The sequence below is a fragment of the Paroedura picta genome, chromosome 5, assembly GCF_049243985.1.
Source record: "Paroedura picta isolate Pp20150507F chromosome 5, Ppicta_v3.0, whole genome shotgun sequence".
Classification (NCBI taxonomy): domain Eukaryota; kingdom Metazoa; phylum Chordata; class Lepidosauria; order Squamata; family Gekkonidae; genus Paroedura; species Paroedura picta.
This window is the reverse complement of record NC_135373.1, coordinates 83,202,269-83,227,947: the sequence shown is the minus strand read 5'-3', so window position 1 is coordinate 83,227,947 and position 25,679 is coordinate 83,202,269. Positions and strand designations below refer to the sequence as shown.

At 39.6% G+C, this 25,679-nt stretch overlaps 1 protein-coding gene across 1 annotated transcript in view; it reads right to left on the bottom strand.

Annotated features, from left to right (window-relative positions):
* Positions 1-25,679, bottom strand: part of LGR5 (leucine rich repeat containing G protein-coupled receptor 5) — a 96,766-nt gene that overhangs the window by 52,092 nt on the left and 18,995 nt on the right. The window contains exons 2-4 of the mRNA XM_077338818.1: positions 15,476-15,547; positions 4,254-4,325; positions 1,780-1,851 (exon numbers count right to left, since the gene is read on the bottom strand). Coding sequence (XP_077194933.1) covers positions 1,780-1,851; positions 4,254-4,325; positions 15,476-15,547 — 216 coding nt within the window. The remainder of the gene's footprint in view (positions 1-1,779; positions 1,852-4,253; positions 4,326-15,475; positions 15,548-25,679) is intronic.

Genomic DNA, 25,679 nt, shown 5'->3' with positions numbered 1-25,679 from the left:
AGCAGATCTTTCATTCCCACTGCATAATATCAACAGCTACACATTTTCTATTTCAGTTAAAATTAGTTTGGAGATAAATGCATATAAATGGACATTATGCATAAAATGTGCAGGCCATTCTTCAGGCCAGGTGGCTGAAAGTAATATGTCATTTATCTCAACCCTACATCAAAAAGCTGAATGAAAGGGGTGGAGAAGTAAAAAGGCAAATTGTCCTTTGGTTATCCTCTAAACCCATTCTGCATTTGGCAATAGAGTATATCTCTTCACAGAAGAACACTTTGGATTTGTTTATTCTTGGGAAATAATAGATATAGTCATAAAATTCTGTACAGCTTACAGAGCAACAATTGGATCAGCTTCACCAGCCATCAGTAAATGTGAGAAAAACAGGGCAAGGTCAGCCACCAATATCCAGAATCAACTACATTCCAGTTAACTAACTTCCAGACCTTGCTGTGCCTTAAAGAAAGCTTTTATTTTGCAAAATGCATTTAACTGGCTTTAAACTTTTCAATTCTTTTATTTTTGTAAGGTCTCTTGTTTTTCAATAGTTTCAAAGTAATTCCAATGTAAACCACAAGCCAAGACAAGAGTCATCTGATGGACAGAAAATTACTAGGTTGTATGAAACAAGAAACTGAATCTCTGAACACCTTTATCGTAGAGGAACAACCCATTTGGAAGAAACAAAAGAATCCTGGTTTTCTTTTCCTCAAAGAGGTCACATTTGCTAGTGATCCTCTTTCAACTGATAGTACTTTTTCTGTACATGCTCTTATCGTTCTATCTGCTGTCTGCTACACAGCTGTTTAAAGTTCCTACTGACCACTCTTATTCTCTTTTTATTTTAATGCTGTCACCAAACACCAAACCTTTACAGGGACAATACAACCCCTCAGTTTTCACTCTTTCTTTTCTCAGCCTCCTCTTTCCTATCTTCTGGGAAGACATTTGCAACAAAGAATGAAAAATGGCAACTTAGGCTGTAGATGTAAAAACCCTGCAGAAAGGTCAAGTCTGTTTTAGTATGACAGAGAATTCCTTGTTATATGGCTTATAATTTCCAGAAGTCTAACAGATAAGTCTAAAACTGCAGCTAGAGTTGTTGGGAACTGTCATTGTGAACCAAAGCAGAAAATATAAGGAATTTGAGATCCATTCAACTTTTTAAATATTTATTTTGTCATCACAGTTTACAAGCTTAGCTCTGGAGCAATCCCATGCAGAGTAACCCTGCATAAGAAAGCACAATCAGAATTCAAAACCGATTCGACAAATAGACCTGTTTGTTTTGTCCCTATCTTACAGGTCTCAATAGGATCTTTAAAACCCCAAAGAAAAATATTGTTCAAACAGAGATAAACCATTGAAGTTCATGAAACAACTGATAATTTAAAAACAGAATAGCTTACCTTGGGGAAATAAAATATTAATTGCAGATTTATTATCCGTGGGATGCTATAGCTAAGAAGTTTTACCACAGCTAAATCAGTCCTATATGAAACAGAATGCTCTAGAAAGTAATTCCTTTTGTTATTGTCTAAGCAGTGAGCACTCAATGAGTGTCTATACATTTCATTTTAAATTCAAGCCAGTCTCTGGTCCTCCTGATTGCAGAGCTAAGCGGGTAAAAAAATATCTTATACCATATTACAATTAATAGAAATTTGCTTTTCTACTAGTAATGGAGCCTTGTTTAAACAATACTATATGCGTCTATTGTTATTATGGTAAAAATATACCATAGCCTGCCACATATAGTATGATTATACTTACAATGACTGAAGAGCATGTAGGTTCTGGAGTGCTTCAGCTGGAACTTGTTGTAGCAGGTTGTTCTGTAGCATTCTGCATTTGTACGCAATGTGTGTGAACAAGAAAAGTTATGTTCAGAGTTCAGTTTCTTTTTACCTCCCATACTTTTATCTTACATACTTCTATCAAGCCACAGAAAGAATTTTGGTTCAAATCTCGTAACAATAACCGTTGGTCCCAAATTCTTAGAAAGTGGTTATTTCAAAATACATTTTAGAGACCATACTCCTATTTTATTCATCTACTAGCTTCAAGGCCCGTTCCTAATAATGGGCCCTAAAAGGTTCCCCTCCCCTGGCCCCTGGCCAGGCAGCTTAAGGTGGCTTTGGGCCGCAGCTCGCAGCTAAATCAAGTGGGGTGGGCGGGGGATGGGCAGCTCGTTAGCAGGGCTGAGACAGAGGTCCTTAGCAGGCAGTCAGCAGGCCAGGAGGCCCTCGTTAACAAGGCCTTCACCACGACCCTTTGTCCAGAGCCCTCTCACCTTACCTGCTGCTGGCTCCAGGCACTGAGGCGTCTGAGAGCAAAGAGGCTAGAGTCCAGGGCCGAAGGGCGGGAGCCGCAGGGGCAGGGCCAATCAGGACAAAGCTGGCTGCACTCTGATTGGCCCTATTCCAGCTTGGACAGCTAGACATGTCCCACCCCTTAGGCTGTTTCAGAAATATATAGAGGAACAACAATGGATAAGGATTGTGAAATACCATACAGCAGGCTTTCTCAACTAGGATTTTGTGAACTCTGGGAAGAGTTTCTTGAATGGGGGGGAATTGATTAATTTTAATTTTTTATTTGTTAAACATTTATTAGGTGATATGATCATATATGGTCATCTCAACCTACCCACTTCTCCCAAAATGGCCTATGATGTCAACTCATCCACCTACCCATCTCAAAATGGGAGGGGGAGGTGCCCTGAGTGGGCATGTACACAACTATGCTTCCCAACCATATTCTGCATGATCATGCCACTTCTGGGTTTTTTTGAAGCCTGAAGAATGTTTCAGGGGTATTTCATTGGTTAAAATGTTGAGAAAGGCTGCTGTACAGGGAAGATACAAGAAATGTTTGAGAAACATAAAATAATATTGTTTATGGGTACAAAATTACAGCATGAGTTCTCTGAAAAGATGGGGAGATGTAATAGCCGCATTATTTCATGGAACATTAATTAAAATTTAGTTTTGGTAATAAGTCTCCCTTGTACTATCAGATGCTGCTGGTTTATATCTATAGAAATGTTAGATTATGGCTGTCAGTTAAAGGCATATAAGATATAGCTTTTCATTTTCCTTTTTAATGCCAATATTGGCTTCTGGCTATCAACTTAGGACATATAAGATATAGTGGTCCTTTTTCAACCTAGTTGTAAAAAAAAAATTGGCTTTGCTCCTGTGACATAGTAACTAGGATACAACAGAACTCTTGTCCCCATCCAGAATTTAATTGTATCTGACCTACCATTAGAAATGAAACAAAGTTATCCAAGCTGGGAGGGACTTGTATAAAGGGAAGGTTTTTTTTAAACCAGACTTTCTAAAAAAAAAAAAAACCCTGACTGAAAATTTCCTTTAATTAAAAAAGTTCTAACTTTATCCTGAATTGATTACATCTACTTTGACATAAAATGAAAGATTATGAAAGTCAAAGTACACCATAAGATAAGGTGACCAGATTGTCCTACTTTTGGAGGGACATCTGGGGGTACCTGGCAAAATGTACTTATGTTGAAATTTTTAAAATATATATTACAATACTATTTTAGTGTTCTATGAAACTTTTTGTTGCTCTATATAGACCAAATTTTTAATCAAGAACCCCCCTGGTCAATGGTGTCCCGCTTTACCAATGTTAAAAGCTGGTCACCTTACCATGACCATTTACACACTGGGAACTACACTGCCCCAGCTCCCGTGCAGGAACACAAATCGTGGGCAGATGAGGCGATCCGGGCCAAATGCTCCCCCATGTGGGTGCAGGAAGAGGTGGGGCAACCTGTCATGACTAAAACTCCAGCCTGCAGCCCAGCATGAAACCTCCAGTGCATAAACGGTCCATAAGAGTAACTAATACAGTCCTTTTTTTCTTCTATCTACCCACAGTTTGAAACATTGTTTCCTGCTATCCATCATCTTTAGAAATGGCTCTGAACTCTGAAGACAGAGACCTGCCATTCTGTAGCCAATTTAAAACAATAGTGAGCAGAAATTTATTTTGTCTTTGACATTGTGTAAGTCATTGGAATAATTGTTTTTAGACTAAAACTCATGGTTCCAAATGTACAGGTTTATTGGTACAATAGAAATGTACATCTTCCTTTCTCTATGAACACATAGTGAACAAATAATTCACTTAACTAGACTATTGCAATAAAATTATGTTTTTGAAGGTTTTAAGAAGTAACACAAGAATGATGAAACAAACATTACAAGTTTACTTACAGCACTTTAAGACTGAAAAGACCGGCAAATGCTCCTTTGGGGATGTGTGTCAAGCCATTTCCTGCTAGACGGCTGCAGGGTTTAAAAAAAAAGAGATAGATTTCTTTTCATGTGGAATTAATTTGGATGTTAAAATGTAGACGACAGCTACATTGGAAACACCAGGGCCAGTACAGGTTATTTGAGCACTTTGTTTTGTCATCATTAAAGTTTTGTGCAAAATATCCTATAACTATACAGCCCAGCTGGGCAAATGAATTTGCTTCAGTAAATCTATTTTATAGTGCATATCTATTCATTCAACCTGTTTTATTTCAGTAGCAAAGAATACAGAACTTTAGAATATAAACTATCAGCTGTGTATCATTTTTATAACTTTATCTTTGCTTCAATAGTTGTGAATAAAATCATCAGTAGAAGCACATAAATACTCAAACCTCATTCAACTACAAGACTCTGTATGGTTGCTTAAAAGTTTGTTGGTCTCAAAATGCAAATCCAAATAATTTTCAATTGCCAGTTTTACATTTATTTACATTTATTTGCTACATTTACATTTATTTGCCTTTTGTCTCTATGGGAACCCAAAGGAGTTCTCCTCATCACTTTGTGTGTTCATAAGCTTCCATCAATTTACATTTTTAAAAAGTAATTTAAAACATGCATATCTCCCCTCTGTCGATTTACTGATCCCCAATTTGGCTATCAATATCAGAGAAATAACCAGCCTGTTAGAACAATAAATACCTAAGATATTAAAACAGAAAAAGCAGAGTAAAAATTGATCAAACAGTTCCGTAAAAGAAAGCTAGCTGTTGGAGACATTATGCTTGGTGTCATTATATAACTGTGGTTTCTGTTACTCCTAATATCTCCTTTCCCCCACCATTACTCACTTAGCAATGTTTTACCATGTGCTGAGGGTAGGTCATAAGCTTTGTAATCTCCCTCAAAGGAGTAGTGAAATGAGCTGGCTGATGTTGTATGAATGCTCACCTTTCCCCAAATCTAGCTGTTTATAGCATACTGGGATGTAAATCCTACCCCAGGGAGTGATCTTGTCTTTTCTAGGGATGGGAATAAACCAGCTCAAAAACTAAGTCCAAGATGAATTTGTGGTCTGCAAACTCAAGTTTGTAGCAGGTAAACTGGCATGAACTTTCCAAGAATTTTCAAGCAGTTCATGGAGGTTCTTGCCAGTTCATGAATGGGTTAATTTCCAGACAGAATGTCTCCATTCAAACAAAATGTTTACCAAACTTCAAAGCAATGGGACAGTTTGTGACAGTTCATGGCTCATGAACTGGGCATACCATGAACCACAAACTGAAACAAACAACATTTCCTTGATCGTTGCCCATCTCTAGTCATGTCTACGTGAAGGAACAGTAGCATCACGGAAACCTGCCATAGTTGAAGATGTTTTCTTTCTATGTATGCCTAATTTTGGAGCACTGTCAGCAATACTGTGCCATGACTGGAGGGTATCATTGGCCGATTCGATATGGGGAGTAAAGGACGGGGTAGCATCCATATGGACACTGAGCTAATCCCTGTGTCATATGACGATAATGCCAGGCCACCGCCCTCCTGAGCTTGGCATGGATCGGGCCCCAGAAGCCCCGTGCTAAGGTGAAAAGGATTCTTCCATGGTCTCTCTCAGCGCTGCGGGGGCCAACGGGGCCTGTTCCTTCCAGGCCTGGCTCCTCCCCGCCCTATGAAGGCCTACAAGGGAAAAACAATGCCCTGGATGTTTTCACGGTCCTTCATGGCACTATAGGGTAGACCAGGGCATTTTTGTTCTGTTTGAAGGATGCAATGCCACTGTCCAGAAAACTACAACACCCTCCCCCTGTTGCCCCCCCCCCCATGCAGCAGAACCTACCATCTGCCACTGTGTTTCCGAGGGGGACTCCTTTCAGTGGGACACCGGGTGTCCTGTCGAAATTGGAACACAGTACACTGTGGAGCTTTGCAGCACTGCACTGGCAGCAGCCCAGAGTAGTGCCGCTGGTGCAGAATCGCCTCTAGTGTTGCTACATTCTTTGTTTTTTAAAATGATACTGATTTTTCTTTCACAGAACACTCCATCCCTAGTAGCTACCCACATTTCTTCAGAAAGGTAGACGACAATCCACAGCATGGAAGTTTATGTACAGACTATGAAAGACGTTTATGCTTCCTTTGCAAGACAAGCACCAACTCTGCAGGGCCATGTGAGCTGAACAAAATAGCACAGGGTGAACAGTTAAGAAAATATACCCCTATTTCATAGGCTGGTGATTCTTGACTGAGGGTGTATTTTCACAATCCGCACAGGAAATCCAGTCCTGGATTTTCCAGTGTTTTTAGTTTGGCCCTAAGATCACTGTCACCTACTTCAAAGTAAGTAAATATAGTGTTACCCTTATGTAATCAGATTACTGGAAAATCAGATACACGCGTACACATATTTTAAAGCCTGATTTATAATCTAGTATTGCTGGAAGGCCAGGCTGAGAAGGGAATTGGAGAGGATGCAAAGGCTCCTCCTCAAGTAGCCTAACAAGATTTACTGCTATATATACTACTACATACACACCTTTTCCCACACCATGGTTCTAGGCCAAAGCGGGCCCCCACCTGTGGTGGAGCTGTTTACTTCTTAACATGTAGATAGATTCAGGTGCATAGCCATGTTGGTTTGAAGCAACAGAACAAAAGTTGAGCCCAGTGGCACCTTTAACACTAACCAAATTTTATTCAAGGTTTCTGAACAAGTATGTATGCACATGAAAACTTTGTTCATAACATGCAGTTAGTCCTGAGTTTGAAACTGTAGGTCAGGTAACTTCCCTACCTGGGCTGATTGTGCACTTAATTTTCTTATTCCATTGTGGATCCTGCTGAATTCAGATCTATTTGAACTTGGGTCTTCCTCTATCCTCCCCCTTTCCCATTGAAATAGAAGTGTTCTGCATGTGAGAAGGGGGGGACCTCAGAAGGGGGGGCTGCCAAGCGCAGCAGGAGCATCTTTCTTTTCTTGAATGGGAAGGGTGGGGGACGATTGGAGACAGCAGAGGAGGGGGAATAAATCCAAGAGGAAAATCTCTGCTGAGAGAAGTTAGGGCTTCTGGAGCTTCTGCTGAGAGAAGTTAGGGCTTCCCCTTTAAAGGAAACTATGCAGCCTGGGAATGAGGAAGCCTTTGAACTGATGCCCTGGCCAATCAGGGCTTTTCTACAGCATTGGAGGCTCAGGGCAGCTAGTTAGTTCAGGACCAGCAGAGAACTGTACATTTAGTCATGCCAATTTTTCAAATATTGAGGATTATATCCACTCCAGGATATTGCAGGGAAAGGTAGGGTCACTACTGCTTTTTGCAGAGGGAAAATGTAAATCACCCCAAATCAAAATGGAAATTGCATTCAGTGTAGATGGCAGGGACAATCGACCTGGGATTGGAATAAAAGCTCTGTGCAGATTCAGCCCTGATCCTGAAGTTGCTGATCTAAGAGTGAAAGAGTTGGATTAGTTCTGTTTGCATTCATTAGCATTTTAGTGTCTTCTACATTTTGAAAAGAGCCTCTTGTGGCGCAGAGTGGTAAGGCAGCCGTCTGAAAGCTTTGCCCATAAGGCTGGGAGTTCAATCCCAGCAGCCGGCTCAAGGTTGACTCAGCCTTCCATCCTTCCGAGGTCGGTAAAATGAGTACCCAGCTTGCTGGGGGGTAAACGGTAATGACTGGGGAAGGCACTGGCAAACCACCCCGTACTGAGTCTGCCATGAAAACGCTAGAGGGCGTCACCCCAAGGGTCAGACATGACTCGGTGCTTGCACAGGGGATACCTTTACCTTTACCTTTTACATTTTGAAACTTTAAAGAAAGGACTGAGATAACACAGATAGGCATGATGTTGTTTGGAGTAGGGTTGCCAACTTTCTGTTGAGGCTTGGCAACTTCCTGGAATAACAATTGGCCTCCAATCTAAAGAGATCATAAGCCCTGGAGAAAATGACTTCTTTTAAAGGTAAGCTCTATGGTACTGTACCCCACTAAGGTCCTTTCAAACACTAAATGACTCCCCTCCCAGGTTCCATCCTCAAATCTCTAGGAATTTTCTAATATGGAGTTGATAACCCTAGTTCAGAAAGAAAACTATGGTAATTTCTACTAGCCGCTAGGACAGGCTTTCCCAACCAAGGTTTCATGAAACTCTGGAGTTCTGCAATGTCCCAATTGGGTGGAAGTTATACATTTTGAAACATTTATTGGGTAATATGACCATATATGTTGACCTGCCCCTCCTTCTCAAATGACCAATGAAGGGCCTGGATGGGGTGGCTGAGACTCATTGAACATGGTAGCGACCAGAGTCCAGATAATCAAGTACTCACATTTTAATTTAACTGTGTGTGTGTGTGTGTGTGTGTGTGTGTAGGGGGGAACAGAGCAACAGTGGCCTACCCTGGCCCTCTTTCTGGAGTGGAGGAGTGGGAGCAACACAGTGGCATAGGACTGCTCTGGCCCTGTTTCTGTTGGCTCCCACTGAAGGTTCCCTTCGGTGCAGAAGAGCAAACTAGTAGCCAGCCCAGAGTACAGGCATGGTTCTGTTCACAGATCATCTGAAAATATTTATATGCTGTTAATTGCAGTTCTGTGGGAGTGGCTTGCTGATGTCACATCTAATGGGAGTAACATGTGACTTCCATGGGCATGGTAGGAAGGTGTGGCCTCCTGACATCACTTCTGGGGTATTTCTCAATGGTAAAAAGATTGAGAAAGACTGAGCTAGGATGTTGTGTGTTTAAAACTTGACAAATTGGGGGAAAGGACTTTAAAAGAAAGTACAGCAGTAATTCTTCCATAAGTACTTTTTAATAATCTTTTACATAACAATAAAATATTCCTTCATCTCCTCCCATTTTTGAGTATATTTGTGTAATGTGAGTTCACATTTACACTGTTTTTTAAAAATATAGTATTTGCCCAGCCTCTAAAAAGTTACATATGCAAGTTAATTTTTGCAGTGAATGTTTTCCCATGCAGTCTGGATTGACTTGAATTTTCCATTGATCTTTTCACTTGAATTGAGTGACGTTAGTTAACAGTGTGGGAAAGAAGAATACCACTGGACTTTGAATAGACCTTGATTACTGATTTGAAATTAGATAAATATGGCCTTCTGCTGAGAGATGAACAGAGATGCTTGCAGGGGGCACATTATTAATTTATGACCATGATTATAGAACATTTGCTTGTGTTTTCATAATGTCTGGCGTCTTTGTTCATGAGGGCATCAAATTTCAGTTTTGGGAAGTAGAAATTAATTTCATGATTATTCAACACTTGCCTTTTGTTTACATTAAGTAAAAACTAGCATAACCTTTAGTTATGTGACTAATATAACTTTCCTATTATGATCACCTGGCTAGTCTGATGCCTATGCTGTCTTTTTATATATTTTTAAAAGAATCATAGATTTACTTTTTTGTAGCTCTATGGTGTCACACTGCCCCAGCATCAGGGCATGCTGGGGCTGGAGAAGCTTAGGAAGCCATCTCACTCCATACAAGGTATTTAGGGACCAGCAAGCCTGTTGCCAGAAATGTCTGTTTGGGGAAGGGATGAGAATAATGAAGGGCAGCTTGTCACATCATGTGTCTGGTTGCAAGCCAAGTGGAAGTGCAAGGACTTCGTTGTACTAAAGTAATATAATAAATAGTACCTCTGAACATATGCAAAGGATATTGCCTTTCTCTCCCTAAACAAACACAGTTCTTTTACCTATAAGGTCAGTGCAGTTATCAGATACAATTTCTTATGAATGCGCTGATTCCGTATTTGCCGGCGTATAAGACGACCGGGCGTATAAGACGACCCCCCAACATTTCCACTCAAAATAGAAGAAGAAGAAGAAGAAGAAGAGTTGGTTCTTATATGCCGCTTTTCCCTACCCGAAGGAGGCTCAAAGCGGCTTACAGTCGCCTTCCCATTCCTCTCCCCACAACAGACACCCTGTGGGGTGGGTGAGGCTGAGAGAGCGCTGATATCACTGCTCAGTCAGAACAGTTTTATCAGTGCTGTGGCGAGCCCAAGGTCACCCAGCTGGTTGCATGTGGGGGAGTGCAGAATCGAACCCGGCATGCCAGATTAGAAGTCCGCACTCCTAACTACTACACCAAACTGGCACTACACCAAAATACAGTACTATGGGCTACTATGGGCAGCTATATCTATCCCAACTGAAGTACACCCAGCGTATAAGACGACCCCCCCACTTGGAGGCATGTTTTTCAGGGGCGGAAAGTAGTCTTATACGCCAGCAAATACTGTAGTTAGGTTTTTATGTTCTGCAATAACGCCCCCCCCCCAATTCTGTTCTTTTTTTTTTACTCAGCTGAGTGGACCTTATGCACTCAGAAAGGTAAGTCCTTTTGTTAAATTTGTGTTAACATTTTCAAAAAGACACTAACATGTTTAAAGCTCAGTAACGTTTGCGGCTGAACCATGGCAATAAAGTGGGGCTCACCTCTTGCAAGGAATTCCTAAATTTCAAAAATACAAAAATGCAATATCTCAGAACTCATTGCTAGATTGAGAGACGGAGGACAGGAAACCTAAACTTGCCTGCAATCCCTGATGCTGAAGATTGGATGGCTGGAGAAAGCCAGAGCTCTAACTATGCTAGGATGGCTAGGATGTTTGGTTGCATCTCTAGGCTATTCAATTTGAAAATACCAGACATTTATACATTGATATTTTCTCACTTGCTTTCCTGGCCGCCAAGTATGAAGAGAAACACTACAGACTGCAGGGGCATGAAAAATGTTGATGGGGCATTGCCTGTTTGCCACTGTAGCTACAGATCTGGGGAGCAGGCATTCTGTTTCTGAAATTGATATTGTATTATAGTCATAGTTGCCTGTCAGACTGAGCATGTGAATGTTAATTAAGAAAAAGGACTCAGAGGTATGATCATTAGTCTAAATAATTAGTTGAACAAAAACTGCTAAAGAGTATAGTTACCGTATTTGCCGGCATATAAGACGACTGGGCGTATAAGATGACCCCCCAACATTTTCACTCAAAATATAGAGTTTGTTACATTACAATACAGTACTATGGGCCACTATGGGCAGCTATGTCTATCCCAACTGAAGTCCACCCGGAGTATAGGACGACCCCCCCCCCCACTTGGAGGCATGTTTTTCAGGGGGGAAATATAGTCTTATACGCCAGCAAATACTGTAATTTGAAAATGATTGAAATGTTCCCAAACAAGGTTTTTGGGTGCTTTTTAAATGTTTTAACTGATGTAAAATCTCTTCTTTAGTGTTACAGATAAAGCCTGTTTTGCAGCAACAGCATTTACAACATGTCATTGGCTAATGGCCTGCTTAGGGGGGGGGATCCTACCCCTAAGTACTATTTAAAATGAAATATTACTATACTTTACACATTTCTCTCTGGGCAAAATTATAAAATAAGAAATCTCTTTCCTCATGACTTGTCAAAAGGCACATATTGAGAACATTTACAAAGCCAAAAGCTGCCTTATATAACACAAATGGCAAGCAAGCAAGAAATGGCAAGAAAAAACTGGATCTTACAACAGCCTCTGTATAACTTGTATGCTTATGGTTGCCACATAAGTCAACTGAATGATTTGTTATTGTATGACTTCCTGGTTGTACCCTGTTTGTTAGACAGTCAGCGGCCCGGGGGAGATCGTGGCAGCCTTCTGACTGGCCCTCCCCACTGAGGGTCAATCAGAGACTTTACCATGGTATCTGAGGACACACCAGCCTTTTCATTGGCCCTCAGCGGAGAGGAGGGTAGCAAACTCAGCAGACAACAGAGCAGGTTTTTTCTAGCAGAGGCTAGATAGCCATCTGACAAAAATGCTGATTCTATGAACTTAGGCAGATTGTGAGTGGGTGGGCAGAAGGGATTGTGTTGGTGCTCAGCTGTTGTGGACCTTTCTTGCATTCCCAGGGAAATGCCAATCACCACTTTGGGATCAGAAGTTTATTTTCCTCCAGACCAGACTGGCTTGGGATTCTAGTTTTTTTTTTTGGGGGGGGGGTCTATCTGGGCATGGAACTGGGGTCACTGTGACAGGCAGGTAGTTGTGAATTTCTGGCATTCTGCAGGAGGCTGAACTAGATATAAATACAATAAATAAAAAATAAATAGATGATCCTGGAGGTCCCTTCTGACTCTATGATTCTGTCTTCTGATTCATGAGACACCAAAGTGATTGTTATATAGGCATTAGACTAATTCTTAAAAACACACACACACCAAAGCTACTAAAAGATGACCAGGAGCAGACTGGGAAGTGAAAGTGGCTCTGGAACCAGTCTAGGTAAGTAGTCCCCATGATGATACAAACCAGCACTTCAGGCAGCACTGAATTCTATCACATCAGCAATGAGCACTGGCTTACCCTTTGCTTATTCCCATAAAATATCATGTCTGCAGAAGATAATTGGAGAGCTAACACCAATTACCAGGGAAGAGGCTGAGCCAAGTGGCCCAAAGGTGTTGGCAGAGTTGCTTGGACTTGGCTACTAATGGCATTGTAGGGTAGTGACCAACTGGAAATTCCCCTGTAAGTTAAATGGTCAATCTGCCCCTTTATTTGAGGGCTTTGCAGTTTTAGTTGATCTTTGGCAGTGTGCTATTTTAAAAATAATTTTTACAAAAAAAATTGGGTGTTGAAATGTTGATTGTTTTATTGTAAACTGCTGTGGATACTAGTGAAAAACAGCACATAAATCATTACATTAAAATTATTTAGACAGTCTCTTTATAAAGCACACACCCATCCTCAACAGCAGACTTCCAGTTTTCTACTAAGTATGCCGTTCTTGGACTGGGTACAGTAAATTGCAGTGTGTCCAAGGCAACTAATGACAAAACTATATCTAACTTCTCAATATCCTTCTGTACTCACCCTATCTCATTCAGGTGTGACATGAAGAAATCAAACTCACTTCTAATATTGCTTATTTTATCACACTTTTATTGTTTTAAGCTGGCATTACTGCTTTGAAAAAGAAAGAGTTGTTTTAGGCTGGTCCTGAATTGAGCAGGGGTTGAACTAGTATGGCCCCTTCCAACTCTATGATTCTATGATTCTTTGCAGTTGTGTTGTTTCTTTATACTGTATCCCACCACTAAATTAATGTACAGTTTTTCAAACCATCCTTTCAGTGACTAAAAAGAAAATCTGAATCCATGCAAAGAGCATACATTGTTCTTTTAAAAGTATGATGTGAGGTTCAGTTTATTGGTCTGCACCTGTAATCAAGACAGAACTACATTTTAAGGTGGCTTTGTCATTTGGTCTGCAAAATATTTGTTATCTGAAACTAATTCCAAAATAATTCTGTTTAAAAAGAAAGGGGGGGGAATACAGTTCAGACCTAGAGTGAATTTATCTGTGCTTTATTCTACCCAGGGCACCTGCTGTAAAGTTATTGAGTAATAGCAGTGTACTAAAAATTGCTTGGAACTTTGCCCACAGCGTTTGAAAAGAACAATTTTGCTGCCTTTAAAATGAAATGAGATATGTCTTATTCAATGGTGGCCTAACTGGCTCCAGCAACAAAACTCGCTTTCTTCTTTAGAACTGCAGAAACAATCGGGTGGCTTCAGGTTCTACAATTCATGCAATTTACTTCATTATAGGCAGTTGTTGGAGACTAGCTGGTGAGACTCTGTAGAGCAGTAGGCTGTAGTGGCATTCAGAGCACTGACACTGGCTGTCAATAACCAGGATTCTCATCAGGATGTCCTCACTAAATTGGGCATACTGCACTGTTCAGGTAGTTAAGGTTTGGGCTCTTCTCCAGGTATGACCAACCATTCCAAGGAGTAAGGTGAAGACTTTAAGGAAAGGATTTAGTTCTGATCTCTTGTCTCTATTTCCATGGGACTATCACTCTCTAGAATAACATCATAACTTGTTTCATGATCCTTCTAAGTAAAGGAGGTTTTATTTTGTCTTTTCCAATGTGTACATATGTGTGTGTGAAAGAGTGATTCCAGGATAATGTGCATAAACAGAACTGAAAACTATCTATAAACAGATCTATAATACTTTTTATTTAGCTAGCAGTTAAATGTTGCAGTCTGTGGCACTCCAGAAAAAGAAACTAATACTCCTATAACTGGCTGAGAGAACTTTCTCAGAATATTTGTGGTGCTTTCCCCCCCGCCCCACCCAACAAATGGATAGCCCAGTCTTTTGTGCACAGAGTACTTTCCACTTCTCATTAGCCATTCTCACTTCTAATCAACACTCCACTTGCGATCCTGTGTTGGATTCATTATTTCTTTTACAGTGTACGTCTCCTCCTTTAAAGCATAAAAACACCAAGCAGAATATTGTGATGTGATACCCTTTGATCACTTTCACAGACAGCTTTATTTCTCCCATGTTTGTGTGAATAACAACTGAATTTCAAGGGGATTGATTGGCTGTTTTGGCAAATAATTATCATTGGCTGTATTTGGATGTGTGGCACAGTTTACTAATGTAACAGAGTTAATTTTTGCTTTATATTCCCACGGTCATGTAAGGAGTTCTTAGTCTGACGAAGAGTGCTTGCACTCGAAAGCTCATGCCCTGAATAAATCTTTGTTGGTCTTAAAGGTGCTACTGGACTCGGATTCTAAAGCAGAACAAAAGTAAGTCACACAAGATTCAGTGTTTCCAAACTAGCCTTAAGGGATGCAAAAAGCTAAGACCAAGGAAACGGTAATTAACAGTGATTAACAAGAAGACATAGTGCTCTGAAATGTGAGTGCAAGCGTCCTTGACACGAGCACAATCAGGCAGCAGGTTTTGGTTTTGATTATCACTTTGCTTGCTGTTTTAATAAACATGACCCAGTATTCAAGCTTTAATATCCTGCTGCATAGCTATTTCCAAATAGCAATCCAGGTCTTTTAAACAATCCTTGCTTTAAAAAAATAATAAATCAAAAATTGTTTGGCTCTGTCTTTGCTTAGAAAAGTTGTAGCCTCATGGTAACTTTTTTTTAATAAGTTAGTTTCCTGAATCAAAAGCAACTGCTTTTTTTCCAACTAAGTGTTTCCGCATGTGCCAAAAGCATCAGCACTCACAACTTTCCTGTGCCATGTTAAATGGGTTCCCAGAGTAAAGTGAAAAGACAAACACAGGAATGTGCCTAGCTCTCAGCTATGCCAGTCAAGGATACAAAGGTACATACAGCTCTTCTAGGAAGCGGAGATTTTGCAGGGAGCTTGATGGTAGCTTCGAGATGTTGTTCATACTGAGGTCACTGCAGAGGAAAACAGACAGAAGTCTTATTACCACATGTACAACCACAGTATCCAACTGTTCATTCTATACATTTTAAAGTAGCATAGGTACTCAGGAAAAAAAAAAGTTTATCTGCTAGAACTAAGAAATTAATCTCAGTGTTTAAAGCTTGCTTAGTCCGGAGGATTTCTATGCCATTTCTTCAAAACAAATGTTTTTATAACTACAATATGTATGTCTTAATGAGAAACGTACATACTTTAATAAGCAAACTTTCAGCAGTTTCTAAATGCTCTTATATAGTTAAGCCATTTCCTTCTATCTACATTATTTCAATACATGATGTTCCAAAAAAAAAGGGGGGGGGAGATGCTGGGCACAATCTGGGGAAAGATGCTTCTTTTTCTTCTTACTAGGAATGGACTTTTGCAGGACTGAACAGCAGTATCGTAATATTTAGTTTAACTTTAAAAACATAGCTGTATCTCATTCGGGCTGCAAAATGTGATATACAGTTCGAGAGATTTTGTCCTATGTTACTCTTCCAATACAGGAAAAAAACAAATATTTTGATTAATACACAATATTCTTCTTTTAACATGCTCCTTCTGCAGGTTCTTAAGTTGCATTAAATAGGTGAAACGAACCATAAAACAAGGACGCAATGTGATCCTGCTGTGTGGTACACTTCCTGGTAGGGCTCCACAGAGTTCCAGCCACAGGAAACTACCAGCATTCTAAGATCTGGTCACAATCAAAACAACCTTACTTTTATTCTATAGTCCATCTGACCAATTTTTAAAACATAGTGGTTGTGGTTTCAATCCAATGAGAAGTTGTTCTGCGTATGTCCCATTAAAATATGCTATACAAGAACACAGTTAACTACTTGAGCCTCTAGTGAACAAAATTCCACTGGAACATTCTCTTGCACAAGACTCATATGAATGGGAGCAATATAAGAATATGCTCCCATTCGTATCTTTTTGTGTGCTGAACTTATTCTCAGTAGATTTTCCCTTTAAGTACACAGACTATTCACCGAATGCAAAATAAAGCATGTGAAGTATGAATCTCGAAGAACTAGTTCTGAAAGCAGCAGTTATTTATTTACAATATTTATATGCCTACCATTCTCCCTAGCATCTCAAGACCCACGGCAGGTAACAGCAATATAAAACAATATGAGAAACACAGAAAACAACATAAATTCAGGTGGGTAGCCATGTTGGTCTGAAGCAGCTGAACAATGTTTGAGTCCTTTAAAACCAACAAAGTTTTATTCAAGTTTCTGTGTGCAAGCACACTTCTTCAGATACAGCAGATATGAAACACATTAAATAGTGATGTGAGAACACCTTATCCCCCATCAGCGGTTTAGTTCCCTCTGTGCCCAGGTATAAATACTGATGCAATCAAGGCCGGTGTATTAGCTATTGTTTTTAGGCGCATTTATCTGTTAAGAAAAGTACAAAGCTCAAGATACAACAATGGGATCCATAATCCAGTTAAGATGAAATGCTTCTATTTAGCTGACTGCCTTTATGAATGGAAATGAACTTTTAAGCATTCTGTGATGAGATTCAAGCTGCAAATCAGACAGTAAGTGATACTGGGGTTTAGAATTTCTTTCATCTCAAGGGAAAGGCTTTTGTAAACCAATGATCTGAGTTTTATTACTGCATACATTTAAAAGTATTATTAATCATACTTGTTATATCAAACACTTATTTTAGCAAGCACTTTTAACACATAAGTGTTTTTATTAGTTTTACAGATATTTCCTAAGGTAAAGGTAAAGGTATCCCCTGTGCAAGCACCGAGTCATGTCTGACCCTTGGGGTGACGCCCTCTAGCGTTTTCATGGCAGACTCAATACGGGGTGGTTTGCCAGTGCCTTCCCCAGTCATTACCGTTTACCCCCCAGCAAGCTGGGTACTCATTTTACCGACCTCGGAAGGATGGAAGGCTGAGTCAACCTTGAGCCAGCTGCTGGGATTGAACTCCCAACCTCATGGGCAAAGCTTTCAGGCCATAAAAATATAAAGGACAGACAAGGAAATAAATGAGAGATTCATTAGTATTTCTTAACAATGATCCATTTTCTGCTAGAAATTAGTTATTTAGCAAGCAAATCCAAAGCTAATTTATTAAAGTGATCCAGTGTGGTTATTAAATTTCCTTCTTTTGCTGTAGTGTTTAAATAATCATGCTTTTCTTTTTCCTCAGCAGTTGGCTTTATTTTGGCAAAGGAACAAAAAGATTTTCTTTGGCAAAAGTATACAAACAAAGTAAATTAAACCCCATCAACTGAATTAATTCTATATTAATAGACAATAAGAAAAAGCCTTGATGGTGATGACAGAACATGCAGAAAATAAGTTGTGGGTTTCAGTGAATACTTTATAACTCAAGAGACATACTATCAATAGGACTGATTCTAATGTGAAATAACAGATTGATGCTGTGAACGCACAATTATTCAAACATGACAGTGTATACTTTGACAAAAACAAATTTATTCTTGAATCTAGGACACCTGAGAAATCAGTGTCCAGTCTGCAAACATGTATATTTATATATGAAATCAAGAAATATGTACATCAGCCTAGGGTAAGCATTCCAATGCTTAATAGTAAACTAATTGACCTCTGTGTGGATGGTGAAAGCTGCAATGACAGGCCACCCACACACAAGGCACAGGAGCCAGGGGGCTCACTAGGCACCCAGAAAATATGTCTTTATAAATTAACTAGACAGGTGAGTGGAAACTTTAAAACAGCCTTATGGGAATCATATATGCCCTAGAAGATATGGGGGACTGATGCCTACCAGCTGAAGAGGGGTTAAAAAAAAGGAAATTAGCATACTCAAGTCCATGAGAATCTTGGGAGAGATATTGAACAGCTGGATGGATTTTTAAAAGTGCCACAGACTCATAAAAGATTCATGGTAACCCCATCCACAGGCATCCTTGTGGAACAGTATGCCACTGCTTTCCTCCATGCAGCAACCCCAGCCAGAACCACTCAGGGCCACTGGTGTGCACTGAGGCAGAGCTGGATACTCTGCTGATTTCTGTGACCCCATGGGGGATACATTTTGGTGGTGGACCCAGTCCACCTCAGATTTATGCATCCTGATGGACACAGCCATGGTGGAACAGTTCAGTTCAGTGGCAGCAGCAGGAGGTGGGTGGGTTGCAGGAAGGTGGGATTATGTGAAAATGCAATCCCACCTTCCTGCAACCCCCCCCCCCCAAATTGGCCCTGAAGTGCCACAAAGCACCACAGAGCCAAGTTGGGCATTCTTGTCCCCTACAGGCCTCCTTAAGACAGGGAGGAGCTGGGCCTTCCAAGTCCGGCTTTTCTGTGTCCACATGGGCCTTTGCTGGGTTAGGCCCCATTGACCCTTGGAGAGCCTGAGGGAACATGGAAAACATCTGTATTTCCTTAAGGTGGGGCTACAGTGGGCTAACATGTGCTGGGCCTGGGAGAGACCTGCCCTGGCAGCAATGTCATGTGGTGGGGATTAGCACCACTGTCATATGATTGCCCTCCCAGCCTTTTGCGCCCATGTGGAATCAGCCATCCAAGTACTAACTGTGGCTGTCCCTATTTAGCTTCCACATTCTGATGATCTATACTGGGTTATTCAGGCTGCTGGAATTTCTAAATGCACCCCTAATCATTTACATGTACCCAGGCTGTTTCTTCTAATTCTGAATCATACCAGATAACACCTGGTGTATACAGCGGCTATTTTATTTTATAAACTTGTCCATGTACCTATAAAGGATGGAGACATAGTTGCATAGAGACAAGATAGGACCTGTGAAGAATTGGAAAGGGGAGAAGATAAAGTACTTCATGCTATCCATGTAACTAGTTTTTATAGCCACTGCTTCTGTTGATTGGCAAATCTGACTGTTCAAAGGAAGAGGTAGCTGCAGTTAGGGCAGCAGGAAGGGTTGGATACATAACAGGCACCAAATTCATTTCAGATTGGGAATTTCAAAATGAGGGCAAACTTAGTTTATGACTGACTGGCAAACTCTAAAATTCACCATTATCATTAGCAGAAACCCTATCACTTAATTATTTCAGGATGCTTTGGCTAGGCCTCCCCCCCCCCCACCCAAGACCCTAATGATAAGATAAAAGAACCCCAGGAACGTCGTCCTGCTGTCATTCACAGATACAACTCCTTCTCAGAAACGGCTTCTGGCATAATGTTGTTTAACACCATACTGGTCCCAGTGGGTGAGCAGAATGCCCAATATTAATAGCAGTGCACATCTCAGGAGATGCAAGGGTCCAAAGACAATGCTTTAACTCAATGACGATCTCCAATAAATTGGGGCCAAGATCCTCTGTCTTCATATAGCAGTATTTCTGGCCTCAGTAGTTTCTGAACATTGCCAGAATAATACTCCAGACTTCTTTCTTGATGGCTTAGGTTTCCTTGTTAGCTCTAACTTTGCCTCCAGACCCCCTACCCCACAATGTTCTGTCCAAGGTCCTGATACATTGTGCCATCAGCTGGCTTGCCAGAAGGACGATCTAAATATCTAATCTAATAAATAAATACCCTTGTGTTTTTCTGCCTCTCAGTTTGAACCACTGATTGCCCCTCCAAGTGTGTTTTTCACACCCATATCCCTGACAGTAAGCAGAGACTCCATCAGCAGGTTTGGTTTTAAAAACAAAAGCAGCTACTATATTCTACCTTCCATATAAAACAGTAGAACTTTAAGGAATCCTAATACTATCTCCATTGGCTTGATGCAGCTTTATAGGAAAGCTGCTACGAGAAACCAGCAATGGTGCTCAGTCTCGCCACAGTCATTAGTAGAATATAATGTATTTACATTTCCTCACCTCTATCTGAAATTGTGTTTGACTTTCAGATTTTCTTCAAGCATCAGGGCTTCTAAGTAGCATATGCTTTATCCTTTAAAGTACTTTCACAGAAACTCATGAAGCTGCCCACTAACATCCAGTTGTATATGACCTCAAACACATTACAGGTCTATCTAGTTCAACAGGAATATTGTCTACAACGGATGTCACACTGCTTAAAGCCCGCTAGAATACAGCCAATAACAGGATATTTTTTATGAATTGACTTTTTAGAGGGGGATACTGAAAAGCTGTAGTGACAAGAATGAAGAGCAATGTTATGGCAACCTTAGTGCAAACTCCAAAGGCCATTTCCTGCTCAAGCCCACTGCAATCAATGGCATGCACAAGGAATTACCTGTTCAAAATCCTTTCTCTTTATAGGGGTCAGGAATGCTTACAGTTATATGTGGCTCAGTTATCCATTTCTTATTTGTACTCAGAACTAGATGTACATGATTCACAAGGTTGCTGTGAGGATAAATTGTAGAACTAGAACAATGTATGCCACCCTGAGCTCCTAGGAGGAAGGGCAGAATGAGAATGTACTAAATACATTTAAGGAGGCAACCATGAGCTCCACAGACTTGTGCTTCCAACTGAACAAAATTCTTAACAAAGGTTACTCTGATACTCCCAACTCCCCCATTAAAAAACTGTTAGCAGAAAGGCTGTTGAAAGGCTGAGCATGATCCCAGAGACTTTTCTGGAAACAGTTCTATTCAGTTCTTATGGTTGCACAATGGCAGATTGATACAATCAGCTATATACAAATGTCTCTAAAAGGAGACTTACCCTTCTGTTTTCCAAGGCCACGCGTTTCAGGGATCCAAATGGTGAAGGAAGCCAGTGAAGGATTTGAAAGGGGCAGGGGGAAAGGAGCTACCACTGAGATCTTTTAAAGTCATCTTCTTCTATAGTGGGAGGGCTTCCTTTTAAACCTTTTTTCAATAGGCTATTGATGGCTTTGAAACTTAAATGGCATTTGTCAACCATCAGTAAATCTTTAAAACTTTTTCTGCAAATAGCTCAGCTCTGGGTCTCAGCTTTTCCCATTAATCTGTATGTAAGGCCACTGAGGGCTTTTTCAGAGTTTAGATAATGCCTAGATTAAAAGGTCCATTCAGGAGGAAAAGCTTTAGCATTCACCTTGTGTACATAGCCATTTCACCAGTGGTATTCATGGGTTGTTATTTCAACTCTGCATTTGTCTTGCAAACAAGACGTTTGTCACAAAGGCTTGGTAGAGACATTCTTTAGTGAATTATTGAAATCTATTTGTCTATTGGTCATGGCTTATCATTTTTATCAAGTATACTCAGTTTGAATTCAGGAACCTGACACTGACAGTTGTACAATTATGTTGCCATGTTTTATAAAAAGGAATGGTAACTTCTAATTCAACAGTAATGTTAATAAAAGAATAATCAAGGTAATTTATTTGATGAAATAAATAAAGCATTACTTTTTATTTATTGTTCCTAGATCACCTTTAACATCTTAGCTATCACACCTAGTGTAATTAAAACAACTGTAGAAAGTTAATTTTTGATATAGTTTGTCTTTATTTTGTTTATATTTTAGGAATTATTATTTACTTACAGCAGAGAAGGAAAAATGTACATAGCTAGAAGCAGACCTCCTGTCTAACTTAGAAGGGTGTAACTTGGCTTTGGACTATACAGTAAATCACAGATATTGAAAGATTTTTACAGTAACATCTGAAGATTTGATGGGCCAACATAAGGAAGTCCAGGTGTTAGTATGAAGGCATATCATGCAGCAACCTTGGAGAAGCTGAGTAATTATGAGTCTGGCCTATGCCCTACACTGAGATATCCTGAGAATTGTTTGTAAGTTGCTTTGAGTTTCATTACGGAAGAAAATGAATGGGGAAGGAATATCAATCATGAATATGACAACAAAAAGCATGAAGCTACATTGAGTTTGCAGACTAACATGATAAGGTAAATGTTAAGGATAGTACATATGAAAATACTCTGAGTGCTAATTGAGATAGAAACCTCTAAACCATGGTTTGGAGAAGCAAAAGCCAGCATTTCCCCTCTGTTCTCATGCACAATTTGACTTTTAAATCTGCAGTTTACTGCATAGCTTTCCCATGGTGTCAAAACTGGCAAAGGATGGTTTATGTTTTCGCTTCAAACCAGATTTAGAAAATGACTACAATCCAGGACTTCCAATTCTAATTTGGAAGGCAAACACAAACCATATTCAAGACAATTCATATACAACAAACTATTGTTAATGCCAAACTGAAAACTGAAAGCCCCTGAAAGGGGAAAGATTAAATGACTTGTCTCTAATCCTTCAAATCATGGTTTGGAGGACTGACTGAACTTAACCAAATTCAGTTAAGTTATTTGAAAAAGTGACTAAGTATGTGGACAACAGTGACCCAGTAGATATTATGACTTCCAAAAGTCTTTTTATAAGGTCCCTCACCAAAGTCTCCTGAGTAAATTTAGCCATCATGGGATTATGGATTAAAAATTGGTTAAATGACAGGAAGCACAGTGCAGGAATAAATAGACAGTTCTAACAGAAAGTTAGAAGACAGTAAGCAATGGGGTCCCAAAAGGATCAATATTAGGGTTGGTACTATTAATTTATTCATAACTGATTTAGAACTAGGGATGATTAGTGTAATGGTCAAGTTTGTACATGACACAAAATTATTCAGAATGGTGAAAGCCAAGAATTACTGTGAAGAATTTCAGAAGGATCTTCACATATTGGGTGAGTGTGCAACAATGTGGCAAATGAAGTTCTATTTTGATAAGTGTACGGTGATGCGCATTGGAACAAAAAAACCCCAACTTCAAGTACAGGCTATTGGGATATGAACTTGCTGAAGCTGAGAGGGGAAAAAAATGTTGGGATCGTAGTAGATAACTCAGTGAAAATGTCAACTCAGTGTGTTGCAGCAGTGAAAAATGCAAACTGTGTTCAGGATTATTAGGAAAGGGATTGAAAATAAAATGATCAATATTATAATAGTCCTTTATAGATCTGTATAGATCTTTATATGGATCTGTAGTATCTATAGATAATACAGTACATAAAGCCCAATATATCACTGGTAGGCCAACTAACTTTGGCCATTTCATGTGATCCAATTCAATGGAGAAAGCAATTATGCCAGGATTAGTCAGTGATAAAGGAAAACCAGGCTGACAAAGAACACAGTGGCTAGATACAATCAAAACAGAAACTGGCCAGAACATTACAAAACTAAAAGAAGCAGTGCAAAATTAAACATCATGGCGACAGCTGAGCCATAGGATCGCCAAGAGTCAGACTCGACTGAATGGCTAATCATCATCATCAGATCTGTGGTACAACCTCACTTGGAATGCTGTGTTCAGTTCTGGTCATCATATGGAGTACCTTTGCTATAAGGAAACGCTGAAGGTTGAAGAGACTGGGACTTTCAGTTTAGATAACAGATGACTAATGGGGGACATGATAGAGGTTTACAGAATTATGCATTGGGTATACAGATATTTGACAAGGAGAATTTCTCCTTCCTCTCCCAAAATAGTAGAAGTCGAGAGCTGATGGGTAGATTCAGGACACACAAATGGAAATACTTCTTTATACAGCGAGTTATTAAAATGTGGAATTTGCTGTCAGAGGGTGTGATAGCCACAGCACCGAGTTTTAAAGATTACATAGATTCATGGAGGATAGGTCTATCCATGGCTACTAGCCATGGTGACTAAAGGGAGGTTCCAGAAGACAACATTCGGGGAAGATCCTGGCCTCTGTACCTGATTTTGCACCTCGACTGTGTGTGACAAAGGTGCTGGACTGGACGGTGCACTGGTATGATACAGCAGGGGTCTTATGTTCTCATGTTATACTGGGATGTCAGTTGACCCTAACCCTGATACCAAGAGTTCTATTCCCTATCCTTTTCTGTAATCCACACACTCTCTACAAGCAACTTTAGTCATTCTCTGTTTAGCTGAATGAAATAACTAGATTGCTAAATACAGAAATAATAAAATGAAAATAGTCAACAAGATGACCTATTAGGAAACATTATTATTACTAGGAATAATAAAGTGAAATTTGTTTGAGTAAAACTCCCATCTTCACCACAAATGTCTTTTTATTTAATTCCATCACAAGACTTTCAAAGAAAAATGTCATAAATAAATGATATGGAACAAATGTGTTTATAAAATAAATACCAACTATACTTGATTCATACATTCAACAATTTGGCATAAGCTAATGATATAACTGTAAACTAATTTTAAGAAAATGAAACAGAATGTTTGGTCCCTGAAAAATATTATTTCATTTTCATTCTAGACAGGAAATTCGTTACATTCACTAAAACATGTAGTAATGAATTGCCCTCCTGAGGTCTTGTTTGATTACATCATATATCATAATTTACAATACTGTGTTTAGCAAGGGACCGTAGTATGTGAGCATCCTACACTGAATGAACAATGTTCAGTGATGAGCCAAAAACTAGTGCTTTGCTCTCATAATTACAATTTTTGCTCTCCCTTCACGTGTTCTATACCCTTTTCAAAAACATGAAAGTGAAGTACTGGCTTGCTAATTACTTTTATCCAAACAATAGGAAAATTAGTTAATCTTTTTGATCAAAGTATATATGACAGATCATGGCTGATTAGAATGCAACAGTAAAATCTCCATACGTTTTATTCTACCCCCTTCTTAAAGTAGTGCCTATGTCAAATATGTAGGTATTTCCCACGGCCAGCCTGGACTTGGTTTCTAATAAGCACTGAGATTGGAACAATGGTTCCTACACAGCCACTGAAGTTCTTTAGTTCACTCTTTGTGCAAAAAAAAAAAAAGTACTGGGAACCCTTAGCAAGCATTCGATGAAACTTCTAGATTTACATATTTCCCTAATTGCATTTTCTGAATGTGTGTGTACGTCATCTGACCAGAGTTAAAATGTTTCCTTTATTTCATTGCTCTGGTTAAGGAAAAAAGAAGTCAAGTATAGTATGATGTCCTAAAATCAATTGAGAAAAAAATCTACTTATAGAATGGGACACTATTAATACTGACAACAGGGGGGAAAGTCTTTTACATCAGAAACATAAATACAGTATTCTAAAGTTCACTTTGTTGGGTACTTCCCAAAGCAGTTCTTAAAATTTAATTTGTTTCACTCTTAACATTTTCCACACATGAAGTTCCTAAAAATGTCTTATTCTGCATGAAAAGTTTTCC